General features: G+C 55.0%; 4 protein-coding genes across 4 annotated transcripts; 2 read left to right on the plus strand and 2 right to left on the minus strand.

Moving 5' to 3' along the window:
- Positions 1–1,213: 1,213 nt before the first annotated feature.
- CTHT_0020640 (uncharacterized protein) lies at positions 1,214–3,925 on the minus strand (the record flags this gene model as incomplete). The annotated part of the gene is made up of 1 exon (XM_006692476.1): positions 1,214–3,925. One exon carries the CDS (start codon positions 3,923–3,925, stop codon positions 1,214–1,216), a length of 2,712 nt encoding a protein of 903 aa, XP_006692539.1.
- A 2,067-nt stretch (positions 3,926–5,992) lies between these two features.
- Positions 5,993–7,449, plus strand: CTHT_0020650 (uncharacterized protein; the record flags this gene model as incomplete). The annotated part of the gene is made up of 5 exons (XM_006692477.1): positions 5,993–6,551; positions 6,661–6,726; positions 6,798–6,886; positions 6,969–7,299; positions 7,352–7,449. 5 exons carry the CDS (start codon positions 5,993–5,995, stop codon positions 7,447–7,449), a joined length of 1,143 nt encoding a protein of 380 aa, XP_006692540.1.
- Positions 7,450–8,404: 955 nt separating this feature from the next.
- CTHT_0020660 (alpha-amylase-like protein) lies at positions 8,405–10,164 on the minus strand (the record flags this gene model as incomplete). Its single annotated transcript, XM_006692478.1, has 3 exons — positions 8,405–8,958; positions 9,036–9,863; positions 9,945–10,164. 3 exons carry the CDS (start codon positions 10,162–10,164, stop codon positions 8,405–8,407), a joined length of 1,602 nt encoding a protein of 533 aa, XP_006692541.1.
- Positions 10,165–14,656: 4,492 nt separating this feature from the next.
- CTHT_0020670 (alpha-1,3-glucan synthase-like protein) lies at positions 14,657–22,042 on the plus strand (the record flags this gene model as incomplete). The annotated part of the gene is made up of 4 exons (XM_006692479.1): positions 14,657–15,028; positions 15,149–15,208; positions 15,288–15,403; positions 15,472–22,042. The coding sequence occupies 4 exons, from the start codon at positions 14,657–14,659 to the stop codon at positions 22,040–22,042; spliced, it is 7,119 nt and encodes a 2,372-aa protein (XP_006692542.1).
- Between the last annotated feature and the right edge of the window lie 559 nt (positions 22,043–22,601).

Here is a 22,601-nt window from a genome sequence, read left to right on the forward strand (position 1 = left end):
TGTTCGACCGGTCTCACCCTTGAGGGTGCTTGGTCGTGCCCACGACGGCGGCGGGCAAAAGGTGATTATAGGCTGCCTAAACTACACTATATACACGCGGGAAAACCCAAAAAAGGGAAAACCGGTGTGTTGCTGTGAGGGGATATCATAAATGAGAATGGGGAATGGGTTAAGTGGGGAGAATCCCGGGCATTTGAATATCCAAGCTAGACATTTCTGAATCTGATTGTGAGTCACTGGGAGGGTGACGGTTTTGGGGGCGTTGTATCAAGCGAGGAGAGGAGACAGGGCGGCGCAGGGTGGGAATTGTTAGCCCCGTCTGTTCATCTCGCGCGGAGCCGTGAAGCTCGAGTTGTACTCTCCTGTTCTCAAAAAGTTGGTGCGAGTGCCAAAAGGCTCGGGGGTCCAGAAGCCCTTCCATAGGGTTATTTGAAGGACACGAGGGGACATCTCAGGAAATGGCCTCTGGAAGCTATCGAACCATAAGGGCAGGTTTTGATAGCACTCGGAGGGTGGTTGAACATGACATGGTACTCTAGGAAGTCTCCGTGCCCAGATGCCTCCGCGACCCATCTAGCCAGGCACTTTCTGTCAAAGAGAGCGAGGAACGGTTAAGCTGAGGGGCCATCCCACAGGCTGGACTGAGGCTTGTTCGACCGCCACCATGATGCTAAGTCAGGGGGTGGGATCTCCCGTGCTTTGAGAGGACTTGGGGGTAGCCCTAGCCAAGCCCGAAGCCCGGGTCGCCGGTGCTCCCAGACAGAGCCTGGTTGGGCGTCGGTGGCTAATTGGTGTAGGCGAGATCAGCCTTTGTATGGTGATGACTGGAGTCTCCTCCGAGAGGGGGTGGTCGGGTGGTAAGGCTCGAACTCGAGCTCGCCATCTCTCTCCCGCTCCAGCAAGTACTGGGGGTAGATCCCGGCTAGCCACCACAACCATGGGGTTGGGATAGTACGCCACACTGGAAAAATAGCCCTCAGAGCAGCGTGTGTGACCTTAGCCAGGGCTCCCAGATTGCCCCTGGATTTGATGGGATTAGTCGTCCCCTGGTTCCAGCTCTGAAATGACCGATGTCTATCTGTACCAGGCCATATGAGAGGGAGGACACCACGGCCATGTTAAACATGACGGGGCCGCCCTTGGGCTTAGAAGTCAAGCTGGGCCATAAGCTCCAACGTTCCCGGAATTGCCTAAAATTTGCAGTTGAGCATGGTCACACGAACTCGGCATCCAGAGCATTATAAACTCCCTCGACCTTCCTCCAGTTCAGCTGCCCTTTTTTTAATGGGTATCTCCGTCGTGCAGACTGTTTAGTCGCAAAATTATGTGCCAACCGGTCGATGCTCGGACACATCAGCCACTCCTGGTCTGTATCGACTTCACGGTGCGAAACCGTAGTGAATTGCTTCCCCCTTCTTGCGTCTAGACAGACAACGGCATGCCCCAAGCATGTCTCGACTTTGATCATGACAAGACCGCTGAGCAGCAGCGTCTTGTTTCTCACCGGTACGTCTATAGAAAACCCAGTAACACCATCAGCAGCCTTGTTCAAGAATATCGTGTTGAACGGTCCCCGGGTCTTCAAGATGGAATCTTTCTCATCATGCAGCAGCCTCGCAATGATAAGTTGATCAGGGATGCCAGTAACAGCCTGCAGTTCCGAAACCGACCGGCACTTCACGCGTTGATGCAGGAAGTCGTTCCATGACCAGTGCTCAACCAAACTTGCCTTGCAGATGAGCAGCACGAGGGCAGCAACAGCCCAAACAAACATGGTGATGTTGAAGGGGTCAACGCCTTCGATTCGCTCTCCTACGCTCAAGCCAATTGCCATCCCTCCACCTACCAAGGTCGAGACTCCTGCGATGACGGTCCAGACATACCGTCCGCACGGTACGATCACTGCGTCCTCCGTGTACACCCATGCGTCCATGAGGTCGTGACAGCGTGCAAGCTCTTTTTCACGCTCTTCTCGGAATTTTTTGGCTTCTGTTTCGCTTTGGACACCGTTCTTCGCCGGTTCCAACTTTGGGCTTTCGACCTCTAGCAGACTGATGTAGGAGAAGCGATCCTCCTTGACCAGGGAAGCCAGCTGTTGGACGTCCGGTGGATGGAGCTTGCGGTATGTTTTTTCGAAATCGGTTGTGTAGAGCCGAACGAAGGCCGTGAACGAGTCCTCAGCGGCCAGTTTCAGGACGTCATTCGGATCTCGTAACGTTCCGTAAAATAGTTCAAGAAATTGTCTTGAGATGGTGGTTCCCATTGGAGAGGCTAATGCCAAGGGTACCAGAACAGTAATGATTTCCTTCATATTCTTTAGCTCGTACACAATTTCTCCGGTATTGACTGACTTGCGATTGAATGATCTATTTCCTTGCGCCCCTTCCTGACTTATCGGTGAATCGAGCAGCGAATAGCTCCACTCAATAATCGTTTTTGTTTCTGAGGCACTACCTGGCGGCGAAGCGCTGGAGACCGAAGGGCTAGGCGCGGGGGGCTGGAGTGATGTGGTACAAGTTCTGTGCTCGTGAAGATGTCGAAGGGCAGCATTGAGCATCCGAAAGGCTGCGTGTGCGATGTTCAGGTGGTCAGGATCAGATGTTCCGCTATACTCGAAGTCTCGATCTTGATAGATCAGCGTTTTCTCATGAAACCCAGTCTCCATCACAAAACCACAAATCTCGAACTCCGTGATGCCGTACCCTGGGTGATTATCCCCCGTGTAAAGTAGGAATAGCACGCAGTCAAATGCCATCATTAAACCTTCACGAGCTCGCTGCTGCTCAAACCAATAGGTGTATGCTGATTTTGACGGGGTGCCGTCATCGTCATCGTCGTCGTTGCCGTAGACATGGTCGGGTTGACCAAATCGACCCCTTTCTGCCTGGAAAGTGGTTCCAATGTCTTCTATCTGTTCCATAACACCAGGCCGCGACACGGATTCTTCTCCGTCAGAATTGACGCCAAGGGCTTTGTCAAAGACTTGAGACGCAATGTCCAGCGATGTAATGGCACTCGCTTCGATATCTCGAATAAGGACTTTCAGTTTTGCCGAAAATCTTGCAATCGCAGCAAGTTGATGGTTACGCCAGGATACACCGAGGGCAATCTGCGTGAAGAACCGTGCAATGGATTCTGTAATCAAGTCGATCACTGCTTTAGCGTCCTCGACAAACTCGTTGTATCTTGGCCAGACTGGACTCCCGTCTTCTTCATCCTTTAAGGTGAAGATGTTGCGCATATGGATGGCTACCCTCTCTGGTGAGCATCGCGTACGGATTTTCTTCATTATCCTTTGTAATTCAGTCGGGCTAGGATCTTTAATAGGGCAATGTAACATGCTGACGCCGTAGTTGTCGAGTCCACAGATGCGCCATCCCTCCCAAAGAATGGCAGTGATGAGATCGAGGGCTCGATACCCGACCGAGGTACCCTTCAACTTTTCGAGTCTGGGACAGTTTCTTAGGAGCAGTGGCGTATCCGGACTCTCTAACACATCCAATAGCCGTTTTATCTCATTTACTACCCGCTCTCGTTCTTCAACCTCGCAACCGTCGGGATGCAAGTAAGGACGGATGTTATCATACTCGAGAGATGGATCCTCGAGATCTTGAGATGCGTCTTGTGGCATAAAGACATTGCCAAGGACATCCTTCAACGTAGGGACGGCTAATCCTTCGTTGTTTTCTTGTTCTGGGGTTTCCGGGAGGGGTTGTATAAGGACAGGCATAAGGGGGATATCCGCGTAAACTGGCCGTCGCTTTCTGTTCCTCAAGCGTCGAGTCACGAATTGACGAAACATATCAGCCGCTGCAGCCCCTGCTGATGGAAGGTTGTTGGCTCTAGTGAGAGACTCCGGTCGGACCGGTCCAGACTCTGGACCATTGTTCACCGCGGACGGCACGTCAGCGCTTGTTGGTGACATGTTTATGATTCAAATCGATGGACCAACTCTGTGATCTGTTTCCAGCAAGTGAGAGGCAGCAGAGAATATCCTGTCTGGAAATGCAACCATCTTTGTACAAAATTCCTTCACTGATTACAACGTACAATCTCAGCCCGGTGGGTCGTTAACGGATTACCACCTGAAACTGAAGTTAGCAGATCAGCTGTGTTGTTGTGAGTTTCAAAAAGGTAGATGCTTTGTCCTTGTAGTAGCATACGATGAGGTGAGGCCCTTGGGTGAAAACTTTAAGCTAAAAGTTCATGATCCGACCCAGCTAAGCTGCTAAACTCGCATGTCTTCTGCTTGTCCCCCTGGTGGTAAAAAAAAACCCTGCGTGATATCGGCACACTTGTCATATCATACCGCGCTGTTTTGAGAAGGCAAGCCGATCCATGGGGCAACGCTAACCACAAATTATGACATCATTCTACAACACACTATAAACCATGATTGCACGAGAAAATGCATGAATCAACCACGCTAGGGACTTGGCAACAACTTTAACATTTACAGAAGGTTCGCGATTTGCACACATCGAGAAATCTCTCGTGGTGATGTGTATTTCTTCATATTTCGATTGAAAATATTTGCGTGTGAAATCTGAAAACTCTATCAGATATAATTTGGCATTGGATTACTATGAAAACAAGTGATCTAGTAGCTAGTATTTGAGAAGAACGGACATCCAAAGTGCTCTTTGATATAGTCCAAGTCAATCACTTCAATATTTGTCTATTTTGGAGAGTCACAAGCTGGGACAAAAGGGGTCGACCAAGGTCGTTAACTTTTGTTGTTAGTAATAGAAGCGTCGAGGAACCAAGAGAAATGTTGTACTGACTGAGCATTGTTGAATCATAATCGTTCATCACAATAATGAGAGATTGGAGATATGAATTTTGAGGCCCTCCAGCTGAGGCTATGGAGGCAGGGACCCATTTATGGCTGAGTGCAGCTGTAAAAGGAAGCCCAGCTCGCATCTGTGAAACATTAGCCCGCCCTTATGCCTAAGGACACTTGGGCCATGTATCTCGAAATGAGGGCCTCGACAAACCACACAGTGGCTTCTCAGGTTGTCCCAGCTTCAGTGCGGCATATGCAGAGTCTCATGTGCGGTTGGCTGCAGGGCATTCAGACAGCCAGACTTCAAACCCTACATTTCCTCTTACTCAAGTGCTGATAAAACCTCGAATTTCTATTGCTGGCTGCTTGTATACAACCAGCGCGTTTGCCTGGAAGGCTCAGAACTGTCGGGACACTTTTGCATGTGATAGGTCGAGGATATATTTGCTTTTTTTTCTTTTCTGGTGACCGTATCTGCCTTAAAGACCCGGATACCAGATGTCGTGGGATTCGATGATTACGTGATTGTGAAGTCGCCTCGTTCCTGCGGTCGCAATCTGGGCAGGCATCTAGGCAAGCACTAGAGGCAACCGTGGAGGCTGGATTCCCTCCGAATCGCAGCCTAACGAGACACATTCTTCGACGGAGACCCTTGAGCTTATCTTGAACCCGGCTCCTCCAAAGACACATTCCCTGCGTGGAAGCACTTCCGCCGAGGCCTTTGAGGAAGTTATGCACAACCCTCAACCCAGGACGGCGAATCCTTATCATGATCGAAAACGAAGAATTCCTTTTGATCTTTCAGCATGAAGAGGTTCGCCTCACGCTTGGCGATCATCTGTGGCATGCTTCTCTCCTTCCACAGACTCAGCTGTAGATGGCTCGTGCTGAGTACAGGAGGCGTCGCTATGATCAACAGACTCGATATGTCCCTCCATGCTCTCATTGTTTTCCGCGAGAGCGTGCGCTTGTTCTTTGAGACTGGATCGGTTTCTCCGTGGTCTTGCCTTCAACAGGCGTAAACTTAACGTCGTCAACCTGAGGCTCAGTAAACTCACTTGTTCCTTCCTGGACGACGACCGACTATGTCTTAGCGTCAGACTGAAATTCAGTCTTCTCATCATACACACGAGTGCTGTCACCAAGGTTGGCCCCATCAGCCAGAAGATGCCCGAGTTGGAGACGAAGCGAAAGACTCAAAACTAAATGATTAGTAAAAAGGAAGCACACTCAGCTAAAACTCAAGGAGAAACAACACCGAGCACTCCTGAGTATGTTGAAAACAAGAATGAGGGACCAATAACCCATAAGACTGAAGAGGCAGTCAAGAGCACGGTGTCCTCTGAGTCTCAGGCTGACGAAGCTGCCCGAAATACCAAGAACGGCAAACACAACAATGATTCTGCCGACGGGCAGGAACAAGAAGTCCGGATTCACACCAACATTGCCGATGATAACGAAGATCAGCCAAGAAAGAGGATGAAGAGATGCAGCTCCAGGCCGATGATGTCGAGAATACAGATGATTCGGCTCAAAATGGGCAAAGAGACTAAGTCCCAGGCAGACGATTCCGAAAATAAAGAAAAATCTGCCGAGTCCCAGAAGACCGGGAACAATCCTAGTGACTGGTGCCCAATCTGCTCTTGCTACCATTACCGCACGGAGAGAGAGGTCGAGAAGAGCAGTGAAGACTCCTCCGGGAACGATACCCCGAAAAGCCCCAAAACTCAAGAGAGTGAACTTCTTAATAGCGCCGTCAATTTAGGTGCGTCTACTTTTTCCCAGGTCCTCCCCCCTTTAATAAACACCATATTAGAACGCCTTGGAACAGAGAATACCCCCTCCGACTACTCAAACATTCACCTCTCCCCCAGAAACGATCGAGCCTCTCGAAACCGTGATCATCCTAACCGTCTCGCGCGCTTCTCAATACAAATTCGGTGTGCTCAGATCCCACCAGATAACCGGCTCCCTGTTGTACGCCTCCAACCCCGCTCTCCCACCGGTACAGGCAAAACCCTCCTCGCGCAAGCCATCTCCAAGAAAGCTGGCCTCCGCATGCTCAACCTGAGTAGTCCCTCCTTCCGGAACATGTGGCATGTACGAGTCGGAGAAGTACATCGGCGCTGCCTTCTCCTTGGTCCACATATTGTGGCCTTGTCTCATGTTCGTTGACAGAGAGAACGGGGTGCTGGGCAGGAGACCGGATATTGATGCGAAGCATGTGCGAGCGGAGTTGAGCGAGTTTTTGACTCAGTGGGATGGGGCAGTGGAGGATACGGAGAAAGCTAAGACGCCCTTTGTGTTGTTGGCGACGAGTACCCCTTGGGATCTTTACCCTGCTGCGCTCAGGAGGGCTCCGATCAAGATCATGATTGGCCTGCCTAGGTGCGAAAATCTCGTGGGGATTCTCAATATCTATCCGAGGGAGGAGAAGTTGGATGAGGATGCGTCGGTTGATATGATGGCGAGGAGAACGGTGTGCTGCTCAGAGTCGGATCTCAAGACACTGTGTGCGTTTGCTGCGCTGCAGAAGTGTCAAACACCAGAAATCTGATAAGGAAGGGAACTGCCCCGAAGAGAGGGTTATCTCAAAGAGGCACTTTGACTTTGCGCTCAAGAAGGCTCGCCCGACGGCTATTGATCCGCTCATGGCACAATAGATGGCGGCTTTTATTGCGTGCTATGCCTAGGGTGATAGAAGGATGACGCATCATAGCATCGACTTGGGTGTCCATCGTGGATGTGGGTTCTAGACATAAGACTACACTACAAATCGCCAGTTTCTATAACACATGAGTCGATTAGACAGTTCTTGCAGCAACACAACGATGAAGACTTTCACTGATGCAGTATTCCTATAACCACACATCCATAGCTGTGCGAGAGCGACTCTCGACTCTCGGCCGATTGTCCGTCTTAGGTCAACTCTATGCTGTCGTAACATATACTGAGAAATTCCTGAGAAATCAGGCAGTTGTGTTTTTTTCCTCTATCGCCATAAAAGTTACGAGTCTCAATACGTGCTTACATATAGCATGTTCTATCGTCATCGAATCCGTTACACCAACCATGACCAGCTGAGACAGCGAGATATGAGATTGGTGAGAGATTACTCAGATGAGGTGAGATACATAATCAGTTACGAGAGTGTGAACTTGAGTATAATAAGCGTCAAGATGAACTTATCAGCACAAGGATGACCTAACGAACCAGAGATGGAGGGGTGAGACTGAGCATATACCCATGTGAGTAAGCAGATGAGCGGCTGAAAAGGTGGGGTAGTGATCCCTTTTGTGAGAGTGTGTGTTGCGGAGTAAGGGGATGCTTAAGGACATGCACTAGTGCCCATACCCAACGTCATGATCATTACAATTGATGGTAACAGCCACAGCCCACGTCAAAGATTATCCAAGAAAAAGTGGGGTATTAGAAAAGTAGATGTATATACGCAGTAATAGAATAAGATTCCTCCCCCGCCCCCCCCTTCCCCCGCCCCTTCCTCCTCCTCCACCACACCCCCCCCCTCCTCTCTCACCACCCCGCCTTTCACCCCCAACAATTATGACCAACATTAGGTCCTTATCCGATCATCACATATCAAAAACTCCTCCCCATTCAGGCGAAGAAGAACACAGCCCAACTAGCCAGAGCAGCAATCATGATGCCAGCCGTAGAGCCTACACCGGATGCGGCATTGCCGACCGGGCCATCTTCCTTGGTGTCCGAGCAAATGCCGGTACCCTTAATCGCATCAGCATGTACATACACACGGGGCTCACCATTGCCCATGTACATGGTAATGGTGCCGGTTGCGTCAGCAGTGGTGTGCCTGCAGCGGGTGACCTCGACGACCTTATCGCCGGGGTGAAAACCACCGCTGATGTTGAGCTCGTACTTGGGGCCCTTGGAGCTCTGGTTGTTGATGCAGAAGACGACCTGGCTGCCATAGGGGCCCTTGCGCAGGCAGAGGTGGTTGACGTCGTTGAAGAGGGTCTCGGCTGGGGTGTTGACATAGTCCTTGGAAAGCTTGATGGCGTTGTTACGGACCTTGTTGAGGGTCGAGGTAAGCTGGTAGAGCGGCGCAGACTTGTCGTATTTCGAGATCCAGAGAGGCTCGCGGTTGTAGGGCGTGCCGTTGCCCTTAAAGTGTTGCTCTTGACCTTGATAAACTGCGCGGGGGGGAAGGGGGGGGGGGAGATGGGTTAGTGTGACTTGTCAGATTTTATGTCAGAGGCCGGACACCTACCAGTCGGGATGCCGTCGTTCAAGAAGGTGTAGGTCATTGCGTTCTTAGCAATGGCCATGTCCTCATTGTACATGGCGAAGCGAGGCATATCGTGGTTCTCGATGAAGCTGCCGAGAACAGAGGTGTCGTTGCAGCCAGAGGCGGCCTCGTTGCGATACTTGGCAACCTCTTCCATAGAACCGCCGTTGAAAGCCTGCAGCAGAGGGTAGTACTCGAGGTAGTTGGGCATGCCAGGCAGGAGACCCTTGGTCTGGTAGCGGCAGAGATCGTTCGTCACACCAGTCAGGACCTCGCCCCAGGCAAAGACACCCGAAGCCTCGACGAACTGGGGCAGGAACTCGTCGTTAACGTGCTTGGCGGCATCGATGCGCAGACCGTCGATGGAGTAGTTGGCGACCAGCTGCTTGATCCAGTTCTGGAACTCCTTGACGACCTCATCCGACTCGGTCTTGAGGTCGGCCAGGGCGACACCATAGGGATAGAGCCAGCAGTTCTGGTAGTTCTCGGGATCCTCCCACCTGGTGACGTTGCAGTAGTCGTGGAAGTACTTCTGGTCGTTGAACGGGTTAAACTTCGAGTAGTCAATCTTGGGGGGGACCTTGTTGTCGAAGGCTTGAGCCATGTTGTTGACGACAACGTCGACCATCAGTAACATGCCGCGCTTGTGGACTTCGTCGACCAGGTCGCGGAAGTCCTTCTCTGTGCCGAACTTGGGGTTGAGCGCATAGTTGTCGAGAGACCAATAGCCATGGTAGGCATCACCAACCGCAGTGTGTTCGTCGATGTTCTTGACGATAGGGCTGATCTGGATCGCCGTGAAGCCCATGTCTGCAAACAAGGGAGGGTTAGTTTGACGCCCCTCTGCAGTCCTCGAGGTGCTTATGTCTGATGTCATCAGTCCTCACTCACCCTGGATGTAGTCCAGCTTGTTGATTAGACCGCGCCAAGTGCCGCCGCAGAATCGGAAGTACTCGCACTCATGGTCCGTACTGCCGTCAGTACGGGCAAAACGGTCAATCATGACCTGGTAGACCGAGCGTGTCTTCCATTCTTCGGCGTCGGCGGCGGCAGTCAGCCCCACGAACGACAGGACAGCCGCAGCGGCGGCTCCAAACAGCGAGGAGCGCATTTTCTTTCTTTCGTTTTTTTTTTTTAAAATTTCCTTTGCAGAAATCACGATGTCTAAAACCAAACCCAGAAATTGAGTTTTTGTGATCGAATCAAGAATCACAGCACAAAGGGGAAACACCTCAAGGCCAGAGAGATCCGGGGTCGCGGGAGGGTTAATCTCGGAAGAACCGGGTGTCTCTGCAGCCTGTGTAGGGTTGTTGGTGGTAGACACGGATGGCAGATGTGGCAGATAGACAGCAACGAGTGAGCGAGTGACTCGGGTCAGGCCGATCGTCGTCCTCCCTTCTTTGTTCTGTCCCCCACCGGCAGCACAAACGAGCGTAGTATCACCAGAGGTGATGTTGGCGATGGCAGATATGACGGTGGTGATGGAGTCGGAGTTGTAAGAGCAGAGACAAAAAGACAGAGGCACAAAATGCTCAGGCTGTCTCGATAATGCAAAGGGATGCTGCTGTGCCCAGGACCTCGGGGACTGGACGATCTGGGCCTGGGACTTTGGGGAAGCGCCCCTGCTCAAACCCATGTTACCATGCTACTGTCGCCATCGGCCATGCCCTCCTCTATGTCCTCCCGGTTCCGGTTCTGCGCCCCTGAGGGTATGCGCTAGGCTCGAAAGATCAGGTCAATGAACCGAAATGGGCCGCCAGCGAGGGCAGCGACTCCAGAGAGCTCCAGACAGAGTCCAGCATGACCCAGCGTGGCATGGGCGGCCCGCGACAAAACATTTCTCCGGGGCCGAGACCAGGCGACTCCCGGCCGCATGATGGACTCTGGGACCGGATTGGACGGCGTGGGCTGGACAGCATGTCCAGGAACGACAGGTTACGAAAGTTCAGGGCCTGTAGCGTGGTGCTGGGACCGTTGGACGGGGGGTTCCTGGGATACGCTTGGGGACGGCGTCTTGGCAGCCCTGCCTTCTAGTTCTTGGGACGTGGCACTCTTTGTGACAGCTGCAGGCGACACCCACAGCAGCCAAAAAGGCCACACAACCTGAACCCAGATGAGATGGAGGGGGACCACCGCGTGACTGGTGAGATGGGTGATCTCGCTTACAGAGCTGAGCAATGACTTCATCGCACTCGGCCGACCAACAGAGGGAGCAGTTGATTTTGTGTTTGTCCAACGCTGGCAGCATCCTAGCCAATGGGACTTGGGCACAGCCAGCCCAGGCCCCATCAATCGATCATCGCTGTCGCTCGATTGGGGCACTCTGCTGCCACTGATTGGCACTGCCAACAAGTGGAATGGTCCCCTCAGAGGCTCACGTCCCACATTTTCCGAGTCCGCGACCCAGGGAACCCAGGAGCAGGACGATGAATCCTGTCGCGCGATGTCACCATCGCCGCGGATGTGGAGGCCGGGATTGCCGGACTTGTGCCCGTTCTGAGTCGTGTCGTGCCTCCTGCCCGCCGAGGCCCAGTTCAGGGGCCGCCAGAAAAGGAGAAAGGATGCAGCACAGAGGCCAGATATTGTTGCGCTGTGGGAGTGAGGACACAGACGACAGAAACAGGTTGGAACCCTCTTTTCGAGAGGGTTCGTCCATGGCGGGGGTTCTGATTGGCTCGTCCCTGGCCTTCTAGTTCGCGCAGATGGAGGCCCGCTGACCCACTGAGGGCGTGTACATGGGACGAAGGGGGAGGGGGGTGTCGGCAAGATCGGCGCCCTAGTGTACACACTACTAGGGTACGCCAAAAAGCCAAGATTGTAGGGCAGATAAAAAAAAAGGTAAAGAAAGAAGTAAAAGACAGTGGCGCAGATCAAAAAAAAAAGAAAAATCTCTGTCGTCATCGCGCCACGCGGGGTCAGCAGCAGCAGCAGCAGCAGCAGCAGCAGCAGCGAGGAGTGGCATGTGCCAGGCAGGCAGATATCAGAGGTATGAGCCACAGGATGGATGAGATATGGAGTAGATGAATTAGCGACCGGTTAAGGTGTTGCGCACCGTAAGCAATACGAAGGTGCACGGCACACTGCCGACGCGACCGTCGCGCAAGGTGAAGTCTCACCGTGGTTCTAGTGGGGGGTGTGGTGGTGGGAGAATCTTGGTTGGCGGCGGTGGACGATTTTTGCTCCCTCCCGTAGATACATGTGATGTAGACGCCTGATTGGCGCACGCTCGTGTAGCGTTGCCTCGATAGCTGCATGCCCAGCCTCGGGTGACGCGTGGGCGCGGCAGACCCTAGGCGTTGCTGGTCTGGATGGCATGCGAGCACGGATACTGTTGCCAATCCAGCTGGGGACGGAGGAAAAATTCTAGGGGCAGCAAACAGAAAACAGAAATGAGAGCCAATCCTTGGCCAGAGAGCGGGCAGAAACCGAAGCGAGCTTGACCGATACTGAGATGGAGTTTTCTCTTTTTTTTTGTCCTTCTACCGAGCTTGAGACTTTTTTTTCCTATCTGCGATCTCTGACAATCTCCCCTTGCAGTCGGGCTTGGCATGCCATATTACCAGGCCCTCAAACGCCCCAAACTCACCCAAGAAAAAACGCCGGAGATCCAGCATCATGCAACAAACGGGACTCGCCGGAGCTATGCGGAAGGCTGGACTGCGGAGGTACTTGCAGGCAGTGCGCAGCTGCGCCTACGGGCTGCGGGCAAAAGCCGAGGGAGGAGACAGCCCAGAAGCTGAGATCTCAGCATCGTCTTGTTCTTGTTCTTGTTCCCGTGCCCAGAGAGGCTTAAGATGGGGGTCCCATCGTGTCGGCAGTTGGGTTATCAGATTGTCATCCATCCACCGACGGCTGCGATAGCACTGCCATTTATATATTTATGCACCGTGATATCAGCCGCCAAATGTGAGCAACTACAATCTTCTGGGCAAAACTACCTTTCTCTACCTTTCTCGTATTCTTGCTCATCGGCGTGATATTGACCCGGACGAGATGCCCCTCCGATGTCTTCCCTAGTCGCACGCCCACAGTATATCCACACTCCCGTCCAACGGCCCAACCAGACTCCGACTGGTGCAAAAAAAAAAGCTGATAACCGGCCCCACCGACGGGCAGGCACGCTGGGTTTTTGCAACAATTCACGATCTCACAGGATGATCCGAGCACGGGCTGCCGGCCAGAAGCAGACTCAGACGGCCGACTGCCGCCTGGCAGTGCTGGCAAAAGAAGAAGACGAGAATAGTTTTTGGCCAGATTTGCCATTCTGGATTGTATGACGCCCTGTACGTCGCACAGTGTATCGGCCAAACAGGGCTTTCAGACTGTCGAGGTGGACTGAGTTTTGGGCCTCAGGATCCCAAACCCCCCCCCCTTTTTTTTCTGACCCTCTTGGGCCCTGCGAGTGGCGATTCGCGATGGAGAGATACACAATCACCTCAATGCACAGTCCACAAGCCCATAGGCTGCAGGAACGTTCCGGGTTCCGGGGCTGCGGCATCTTGCCCAGGCGATGGGATGAGATGGAATGGGATAGATAGGATGGCCCAGCGATCAGATTCGGCCCTGAGCCAACTGTCAATTGCCATCTGCCATCAGTCGTCTGCCATGAGGCCGTGACGCCTCTGAGAGATCGACGAGACTCGGGGGGATGTCTCTGGGAACAAGGAGAAGGAGTCCTGGGGAGCACAGCAGTCCACCCAACTGCGACACGTCCTGAAGCATCCCCATGACCGTCTCCATGGATGCTGTTCCTGGTTTTTTTTTTGTTTTCCTGGGCCCTTTTCGGACGAAAAGCAGTCGACAGGCCAGCACTGGCGGCTATGGTCTGTCCTTTCACCCGCCCTTCCAATTATCAAAGGCCGCTTATTATTCAACCTTTGAAGTGTAGCGGTCAGCATCCATGGTAAATGCCCCTAGAGGCTCCCAAGATTCAAATCCCGTATAAGGTCACGGATTGGGTAGTTTCTGCAGTCTTGGCCTCACTCCCATACACCCCACCCCCCCCCCTCCCTCTTCCCTGAAACCACCATCCTTACCCTCACGTCACTTTCTAAATCCTTCGCTCCCTCTGGCTCGTCCTCACTGGGCTCTCAGCTGGGAACTGTATCCACCGTGGGGTTCGACAGGGGGCGCGGCTCTGGCCTCTGACGGCTACCAATTCATATCCATACCCATATCCATATCCATTATCGAATCGGTCTTATCCACACTCCAAGTTCCAACTTTGGTATCCTTTCCTACCTAGGTCGCAGACCGCAGGTCCCCAGGCCGGTCTCAAAGTACTGTATCTGTAGCTTGGGTTCCATCTATCTTTCCCCTTTCCAACCTCCAATCTCCAACTCCATCTTCGTTCGCTTTGTTCAGCATCTCCAGCTCCGGCTGCCAGCCTTTGTTGTTTGCTTTTACCATTTGCCCTTTTTGGCCTTTCACCAACTCTCGCTGCCGTGGCTCGGTATACACAGCGATCCAGAATTTCTCGATCACAGCTGTCTAACCTTGCCCGCTGCGCGTCCTTCGTTTCTTCTTTCTCTCAGGTCTGGCCTGCTTTGCTCCCCCCCCCCCCCCCACCTCCAGTCCCCATGTCTGGTTGAGCGGCAGCAACGATGACTCTGCTTTCTTCCTTTTTTTCTCGCTCGCTTCTCTTCTCGCTCTTTACCACTTCGTCGCTCGTTTCCGGCCTCAAGTATGACGCCAGCTTGGTAGAATGGAACCTCAACACCAACCGGTCCGCTCAAAGTCCCGTTGACTATGCCGGCGACCGTGGGCCCGATCACAAGTACTTCCCGTCGCCGGATAACTGGAGGGTACCCTTCTATACCCTCTTCCTCGACCGCTTTGTCAACGGCGACCCGGATAACGACGACAAGAATGGGACAATCTACGAGACCGACATGTTCAGTACCCAGCTCCGCTTCGGCGGAGACCTGGACGGTTTGAAGGATTCGCTGGACTACATTGCCGGCATGGGCATCAAGGTAGACCTCCGAGGTTCCTCTTCCGCTTCCCCCCCCCTTCCCAAAAATTAAAAAAAAAAAAAACCAAGGGAGTGTCATGGACATCGTCTAACGCGCGCGTGTGTGTTTGTGTGTTGCTAGGGCATCTATATCGCCGGTTCTCCCTTCATCAACTTGCCGTGGGGTGCCGACTCTTACTCCGTACGTAATCCAAAGATCTTCGTCGCTGTCGATACCTCGAAGAAAAATGGGAAGCTGACCTACCAAACTTTATGTGTAGCCCGTTGATCTTACCGTCCTCGATAAACACTTTGGCACCATCAAGAAATGGCAAGAGGTGGTTGATGAGATCCATAGCCGCGGAATGTGGGTTGTGCTGGACAATACCATGGCGACGTAAGAACCCGTGTTTGTGCTCCCACAGGATGGGAAGGCAAAAAAGTTTGGTCTGACAAGGGACACAGTATGAGTGACCTTATCGGCTTCGTCGGCTACCTTAACGAGAGTACGCCGTTCCGCGAGGAGGAACACAAGGTGATCTGGAAGAATCCGGACCGTCGGTACCTCGATTTCGACATCGGCAACGAGTATAACGAGACCTGCGACTACCCCGTGTTCTGGTACGAAGACGGCCGCCGTATCAAGCCGCCGAAGCTCAAGGGCTGCTACGACAGCGATTTCGATCAGTATGGTGATATCGAAGCCTTCGGTGTGTGGCCAGACTGGAAGCGCCAGCTTGCCAAGTTTGCGTCCGTCCAGGATCGTCTGCGCGAGTGGAAGCCCGACGTCATGGCCCGTCTCATCCGCTTCTCCTGCATGACCATCGGTACGCTCGACATCGACGGCTTCCGTATCGACAAGGCTGTGCAGGTGACGGTCGACGCCCAGGCCAAGTTCAGCTCGGCGATGCGCGAGTGCGCCAAGCGATACAACAAGCATAATTTCATCATCTACGGTGAGATCACGGCCGGCAACACCCTCGGCTCCATCTATCTGGGCCGTGGCCGCGACTTCGACATGACGCTCAAGCTGCAGGGTGACTCAGTTAAGGCTGCGTCGCTGAGACCTGACGAGTCCGACTACTTCCTTCGAGAGCCGGGCAACACTGCCCTGGACGCCGGCGCCTTCCATTACTCCATCTACCGCTTCATGACTCGTTTCCTCGGTCTGAGCGGCAACCTCGAGGCCGGTTACGATCTGCCGACCGACTGGGTCCAGGCCTGGGAGCACATGATGTTGACCAACGACTTCTTCAACGCCTACAACAACACCCGGTACGATCCGCGCCACCTGTATGGCGTTACGAACCAGGATGTGTTCCGCTGGCCTGCCATCGAGATGGGTGAGCAGCGCATGCTCCTGGGCTACTTCATCATTTCGCTGCTGCTGCCCGGCGCTCCTCTCGTCTACTACGGCGAGGAACAGGCGCTCTACGTTCTGGACGGTACCGCGTCCAACTACGTGTACGGCCGTCAGGCCTTTGCCCCGTCGCCGGCGTGGAAGAACCATGGCTGCTTCAATCTCACCATTGACCAGTACATCGGCTGGCCTGTCGAGAAGGGTCGCCAGGGCTGCAACGACCCCAAGGTCGCCTATGATCACCGTGATCCTTCGGCCCATCTGCGCAACACCTTCCGTCACATGTTCCGTCTACGCGAGGAACTCCCCGTGCTGAAGGAGGGCTGGTTGGTCAAGAAGCTCGCTAACCAGACCTACCCCAAGCTGCTCAACGGCAGCACCAAGGCGACCGAGTTCGGCATCTGGAGCGTTGTTCGCGACCGTCATCCGTCCCTCCAGCCCGATATGGCCGCGCAGCCGGTCTGGCTCGTCTACCACAATCAAGGCAAGCGCGTCGAGTATGAGTTCGATTGCAATGGCAAAAACCCCTTCATCGCGCCCTTCAATGCGGGCACCCAGGTCAAGAACTTGTTCAGCGATGACGATCCCATCACCCTCGGCGCGTCCAACGTTCAGAACGAATTCACGACGGGCGGCAAGACTGCTGGCTGCATCAGCAAGATCACGATGGAGCCGTACGAGTTCCGCGCCTACGTCGAGCCTGGGCGCTGGGTCAAACCCCATCCCATGATCACCAAGTTCACCCCCGGTCACGACGAGCCGCTCAACTCGACCGAGTACAAGGGCCGTGTTCCTTTCTCCATCGAGTACAACACCGCGATGGACTGTGACTCGGTCACCGAGGCGCTCTCTGCCTATGTCACCGTTGATGGCGTCAACAACGCGACGAAGCTCGAGTTCGAGTCCCCCAAGTGCGAGTCCGGCATCAACAACGACAACGACTACTGGGTCGGCTATACTGGTGCCATCAAGTCAACGTGGCGCATCAGCTCGACCTTGACCAATGTTCCGGACGGCATCATCAAGATTACCGTCGGCCCGTCGGCCACATCCCGCGACGGCATTCGCACCAATACGACCGATCACTTCCTGCTGCGCCTCGGCAAGCCCGACAACCCGGTCGTCTGGCCCGACTCCGGCTCCTACTCCCGCGACCTGCTCGTCATCAAGAACGGCCAGTGGTACCTCAACCACGCCGCTGCCGGCGCGACACACTGGCGCTACAGTACCAACTGGGGCTCCAGCTGGAGCGACTGGCAGCCTTACCCTGGCTCTGGTCTCATGAGCCAGCCGATCAAGGAGCAGCCATGGAAGGGCACGAAACTCCAGGAATGGGAGGGCAAGCACGTCATGGTGCAGTACTACAGCAAGCCTCTCGGCTCGTCGGCCTTCATCCAGCACTGCGACAGCAATGATGTGCAGTTTGAGCGAGGCTTCCCGCACATCAGGATCCACGGTCCGTACAACAAGTGGGGTTATGACGCTGGTCTGCCCGGGTCCATGGACCTGGTGCACCACCACACGTGGGAGCTGCACTACATGTACGAGTGGCCTGCCGACTTCCAGCTCAACATCTGGGGCATCAACCCGGACAACCAGCCCGATGTGGGCTGGATCTACGGTGATATCGATCGCGATGGCATCGTCGACCGCTTGCCTCCGAGCAGCCTGGCTCGCAACGTCATCAACATTACCGCTCCTCCTCCGATGCCTGCGCTGGCCTACAAGCTGCGGTACAACGACAAGACCTGGCGCTTCGAGTACATCCCGTCGGGTCACATCGGCCCTCAGATCCTGATCTTCATCCTCTGCGCCGTCATGCCCGTGGCTACTGCCCTCGCCGCCTGCTGGATCTACCTGGGCAGCTTCTACCAGGTCAAGATCAACAAGTCCGGCTTCGGCCGCAAGGGCTGGATCCCGCTTGGCCTGAGCAACCTGTCGCGGCTTGACCTCAAGTCCTTCGGCAAGGGTGGTGTCGAGATGAGCGCCATCACTCCCTCGCCTTCGGATAACAGCAAGGCCGTAGCCCCGCTGCCCAACAAGAATGGACAGCGCCGTACTGTGCTGATCGCGACCATGGAGTACAACATCGATGACTTCAAGATCAAGATCAAGATCGGCGGTCTCGGTGTCATGGCGCAGCTCATGGGTTCGGCTCTCACGCACATGGACCTGATCTGGGTCGTGCCGACCGTCGGCGATGTCTCGTACCCCTTCGACAAGATGGAGAAGGCCGAGTCGATGTTCGTGCAGGTGATGGGCCAGCCGTATGAGATCGAGGTTTACTACTACCAGAGCAAGAACATCACGTACGTCATCCTCGACGCTCCTGTCTTCCGCAAGCAAACCAAGGCCGACCCGTACATCGCCCGCATGGACGACATCGAGAGTGCCATCCTCTACGCCGCCTGGAACAGCTGCATCGCCGAGACCATTCGCCGCTTCCCCGTCGACATCTACCACATCAACGACTACCACGGCGCCGCCGCTCCTCTCTACCTGCTCCCGCAGACCATCCCGTGCTGCCTGTCGCTCCATAACGCCGAGTTCCAGGGCATGTGGCCCATGCGCACGCCTGAGGAGCAGAAGGAGGTTTGCGATGTCTTCGGCCTGCCCATGGACGTTGTCAAGACCTACGTGCAGTACGGCTCGGTCTTCAACCTGCTGCACGCCGGTGCCAGCTACCTCCGTATTCATCAGCGTGGTTTCGGTGCCGTCGGCGTCTCGAGGAAGTATGGCGATCGCTCGCTGGCTCGTTACCCCATCTTCTGGAGTTTGAAGAACATCGGTCATCTGCCCAACCCGGACCCGTCCGATACGGCTGAGTGGAACCCGAACATGGACATCAGCAAGCAGTCCAAGGATATCACGATCGACCAGGCCTTTGAGGAGAAGCGTGCCGATCTGCGCCGCCAGGCGCAGGAGTGGGCTGGCCTGGAGGTTGACCCGAGCGCTGAGCTGTTTGTCTTCGTCGGCCGCTGGTCCATGCAAAAGGGTATCGATCTCATTGCCGACATCTTCCCCAGCATCCTGGAGAAGTACCCCAAGACCCAGCTGATCTGCGTCGGTCCTGTCATCGACCTGTACGGCCGTTTCGCGGCCCTCAAGCTGCAGAAGCTGATGGAGATGTACCCCAAGCGCGTGTACAGCAGGCCCGAGTTCACCCAGCTGCCGCCGTATATCTTCAGCGGTGCCGAGTTCGCCCTGATCCCGTCCCGCGACGAGCCCTTCGGCCTGGTCGCCGTCGAGTTCGGTCGCAAGGGCGCTCTTGGTGTTGGCGCTCGTGTCGGTGGTCTCGGTCAGATGCCGGGTTTCTGGTACACGGTCGAGTCCATGACGCCATCGCACTTGCTGCAGCAGTTCAAGCAGGCCATCGTGTCTGCCTTGGAGTGCAAGCCACAGAAGCGTGCCCTGATGCGTGCTTGGTCGGCTAAGCAGCGCTTCCCCGTGGCTCAGTGGGTTCGGCAGCTGGATCAGCTGTATGATGAGTCCATCCGGATTCATCACAAGGAGGCGGCCAAGAAGAAGAAGGTGCCGCATCTCGCGCCCAGCCCGAACCCGTCGCGCCCTGCGTCCCCCAGCAGCTCGGCTACCTATGTCGACCAGACCGGCGCCTACGACAACATCGGCATTGCCTCTCCTGCGCCGGCCACGCTGACCCCCAACCGCGGGCTCATGACGCCCGACCTGCCAACACCCTCGGCGCCGTGGCTCTCGTCGCGGCCAGGGTCCCCTCGGGCGTCGGTTGCTAGCAACGGCGGTAACGGCTTGTACGCCAACCCATCTGCCCGCGAAAGCACAGCCAGCGTCGACAGCTTTGCCATCCGCGCGCAGCGTGACGGCATGCCGTCGCCGGGTCTGGCGCCCGACGTGGGCGGGCTAGCACCGCCTCCGCCGACACTGGGCCAGAGCCATCGCAACAGCAGCCTGCTCAGCTTGCCGGACGTCGTGGGTGACAGGCACGACCTCAAGCTGCAGCAGGTGGACCAGTTCTTCAACGACTCGAACGGCGAGTACCAGGCGCAGTTTGAGGAGTTGTTGGAGGGCCTGACGGCATCGAATTCGGCCAGCGATTTGTGCATCGAGGCGTTTCTGAAAAAGAGCGAGAAGGAGTGGTTTGCGCGGTATCGGGATGCCAAGCTCGGCAGGCATCGGGAGAGCAGGATCAACTCGCCTGTTAGCAGCCGGCCTGCGTCGAGGAGCGGTCAGCGGAGGAACGAGAGTGTCGTCAGCAGGGGCCGGCAGCGGCACCGCAGCATAACCCCAAGCAGCATGGCTCGCTCCGTGTTCGAGCACTCGCCTCCGCCGGGCCAGCCGGTCGACGACGAGTTCTTGCTTGGTGAAGGGTACCAGGCGCCGAGCGGCCTCAAGAAGTGGATGTCCATTCGCATCGGCGACTGGCCCATCTACTCATTCCTGCTGGCGCTGACGCAGATCATCTCCATCTCCTCCTACCAGATCGTCCTGCTTACCGGTGAGACGATGCAGACGCCCGAGAAGCTGTACACGGTCGCCGGAGTGTACATTGCCTCGTCGCTGATCTGGTTCGCGATGGAGCGCAACTTCAAGTCCGTCTATGCGCTAAGCGCACCGTGGTTCTTCTTCGGTCTGGCCTTCCTGTTCATCGGCATTGCCCCATTCATTCCCGACTGGCGGGTCGCCAATGGCATTGAGCAGGCAGCGACTTGCTTCTATGCCGTCGGTGCCTCCAGCGGTGCGCTGGCGTTCGCCCTTAACTTCGGCGACGAAGGCGGCTCTCCCACCAAGCAGTGGATTACCCGCGCCCTGGTCGTGTCAGGCTTCGCCCAAGTCTACAGCATCGGCCTCTGGTACTGGGGTTCGATCGTGGCCGACACCGACCCGACCGCGACCGTCTTCGTCGGCAAGTCCAACGTCCCGCGCGCCGTCGTCGTCGGCATCCCCTTGGCCATCGTGTGCTGGGCCATCGGCACTGTTCTCTTCGTCGGCCTGCCCGACTACTACCGCCAGTCCCCCGCCACCATCCCCGGCTTCTGGATCTCTCTCTACCGCCGCAAGATCGTGCCGTGGTTTTTCGTCATGATCATCCTGCAGAACTACTGGCTGTCCGCGCCCTACGGCCGCTCTTGGCAGTTCCTCTTCACCACGCAGCACGTCCCCGGCTGGGGCATCTTCTTGCTTGCCCTCGCTTTCTACGTCGTCCTCTGGGCCATTGTCCTCTACGGCTTCTCCTACTTCTCCGACGAGCACACCTGGCTACTCCCTATCTTCGCCATCGGCCTCTGCGCCCCGCGTTGGGCCCAAGAGTTCTGGGGCACCTCCGGCATCGGCTGGTATCTGCCGTGGGCCGGCTCCGCCGTCGGCTCGACCATCTTATCACGCTGCTTGTGGCTGTGGCTGGGCCTGCTCGATAACATCCAGGGCGTGGGCATCGGCATGATGTTGTTGGCTACGCTGACCAGACATCACGTGCTGGCTGTGCTGATTGGCGCCCAGGTGATCGGATCCGTGTTCACCATGCTGGCGCGCGCGACAAGTCCCAACGCGCTCTCGCCGCATACTACGTTCCCTGACTTCTCGCAGGGAGCGATGCCGGGCGTGGCGGCCCCGTATTTCTGGGTGTGCTTGGCCTTCCAACTGGTGATTCCCGTCGGCTTCTTCAAGTTCTTTAGAAAGGAGCAGGTGATGAAGCCGTAGTCGAGCTACATCGGGCTTTTGGGGAGCTAAGATGGGGATGAGAGAGAGAGAAAAAGAATTTGGATATAGATATATATTTTTTTTGGATTTTGGTTTGGCGCATACACACACACACACACACACACACAGATTCTTTCCCTTTTTGGACATCATTGAACAGCAAATGGATTTGGATAATGACACCAATCGGTCGGTCGGTCCCTTGGTCTTGGTTGCTTACGACATGACTAGGCACTGCAGGCAGGCTGCGGGTGGCGCTTGTGCTAGATCGGATTCATGTACTGTTTTGTTTGTGGCTGTGGTACTATAGAGCGTTTCATACTAGTCAGGTACATGTAGATATGGTAATCTGGACGTTCGTTTGCTCATGGGTTTGTTGTCTTGTGGAGTGTTATGGTTGTTTAGGAGTTGTCTTAAACAGTCCCTTGAATTACATTTCTCCAAAATTGGGATCTTGTGAAGGATGCCGTGATGATTGCGCAGCCAAGTCCTGTACTATCTAACTCTGAAGCATTCTCATGGTGTTCTGGAGCTTCCTAGCTACGCAGTGTCTCTGTTG

Source organism: Thermochaetoides thermophila, assembly GCF_000221225.1.
Source record: "Thermochaetoides thermophila DSM 1495 unplaced genomic scaffold scf7180000011815, whole genome shotgun sequence".
NCBI classification, from domain to species: domain Eukaryota; kingdom Fungi; phylum Ascomycota; class Sordariomycetes; order Sordariales; family Chaetomiaceae; genus Thermochaetoides; species Thermochaetoides thermophila.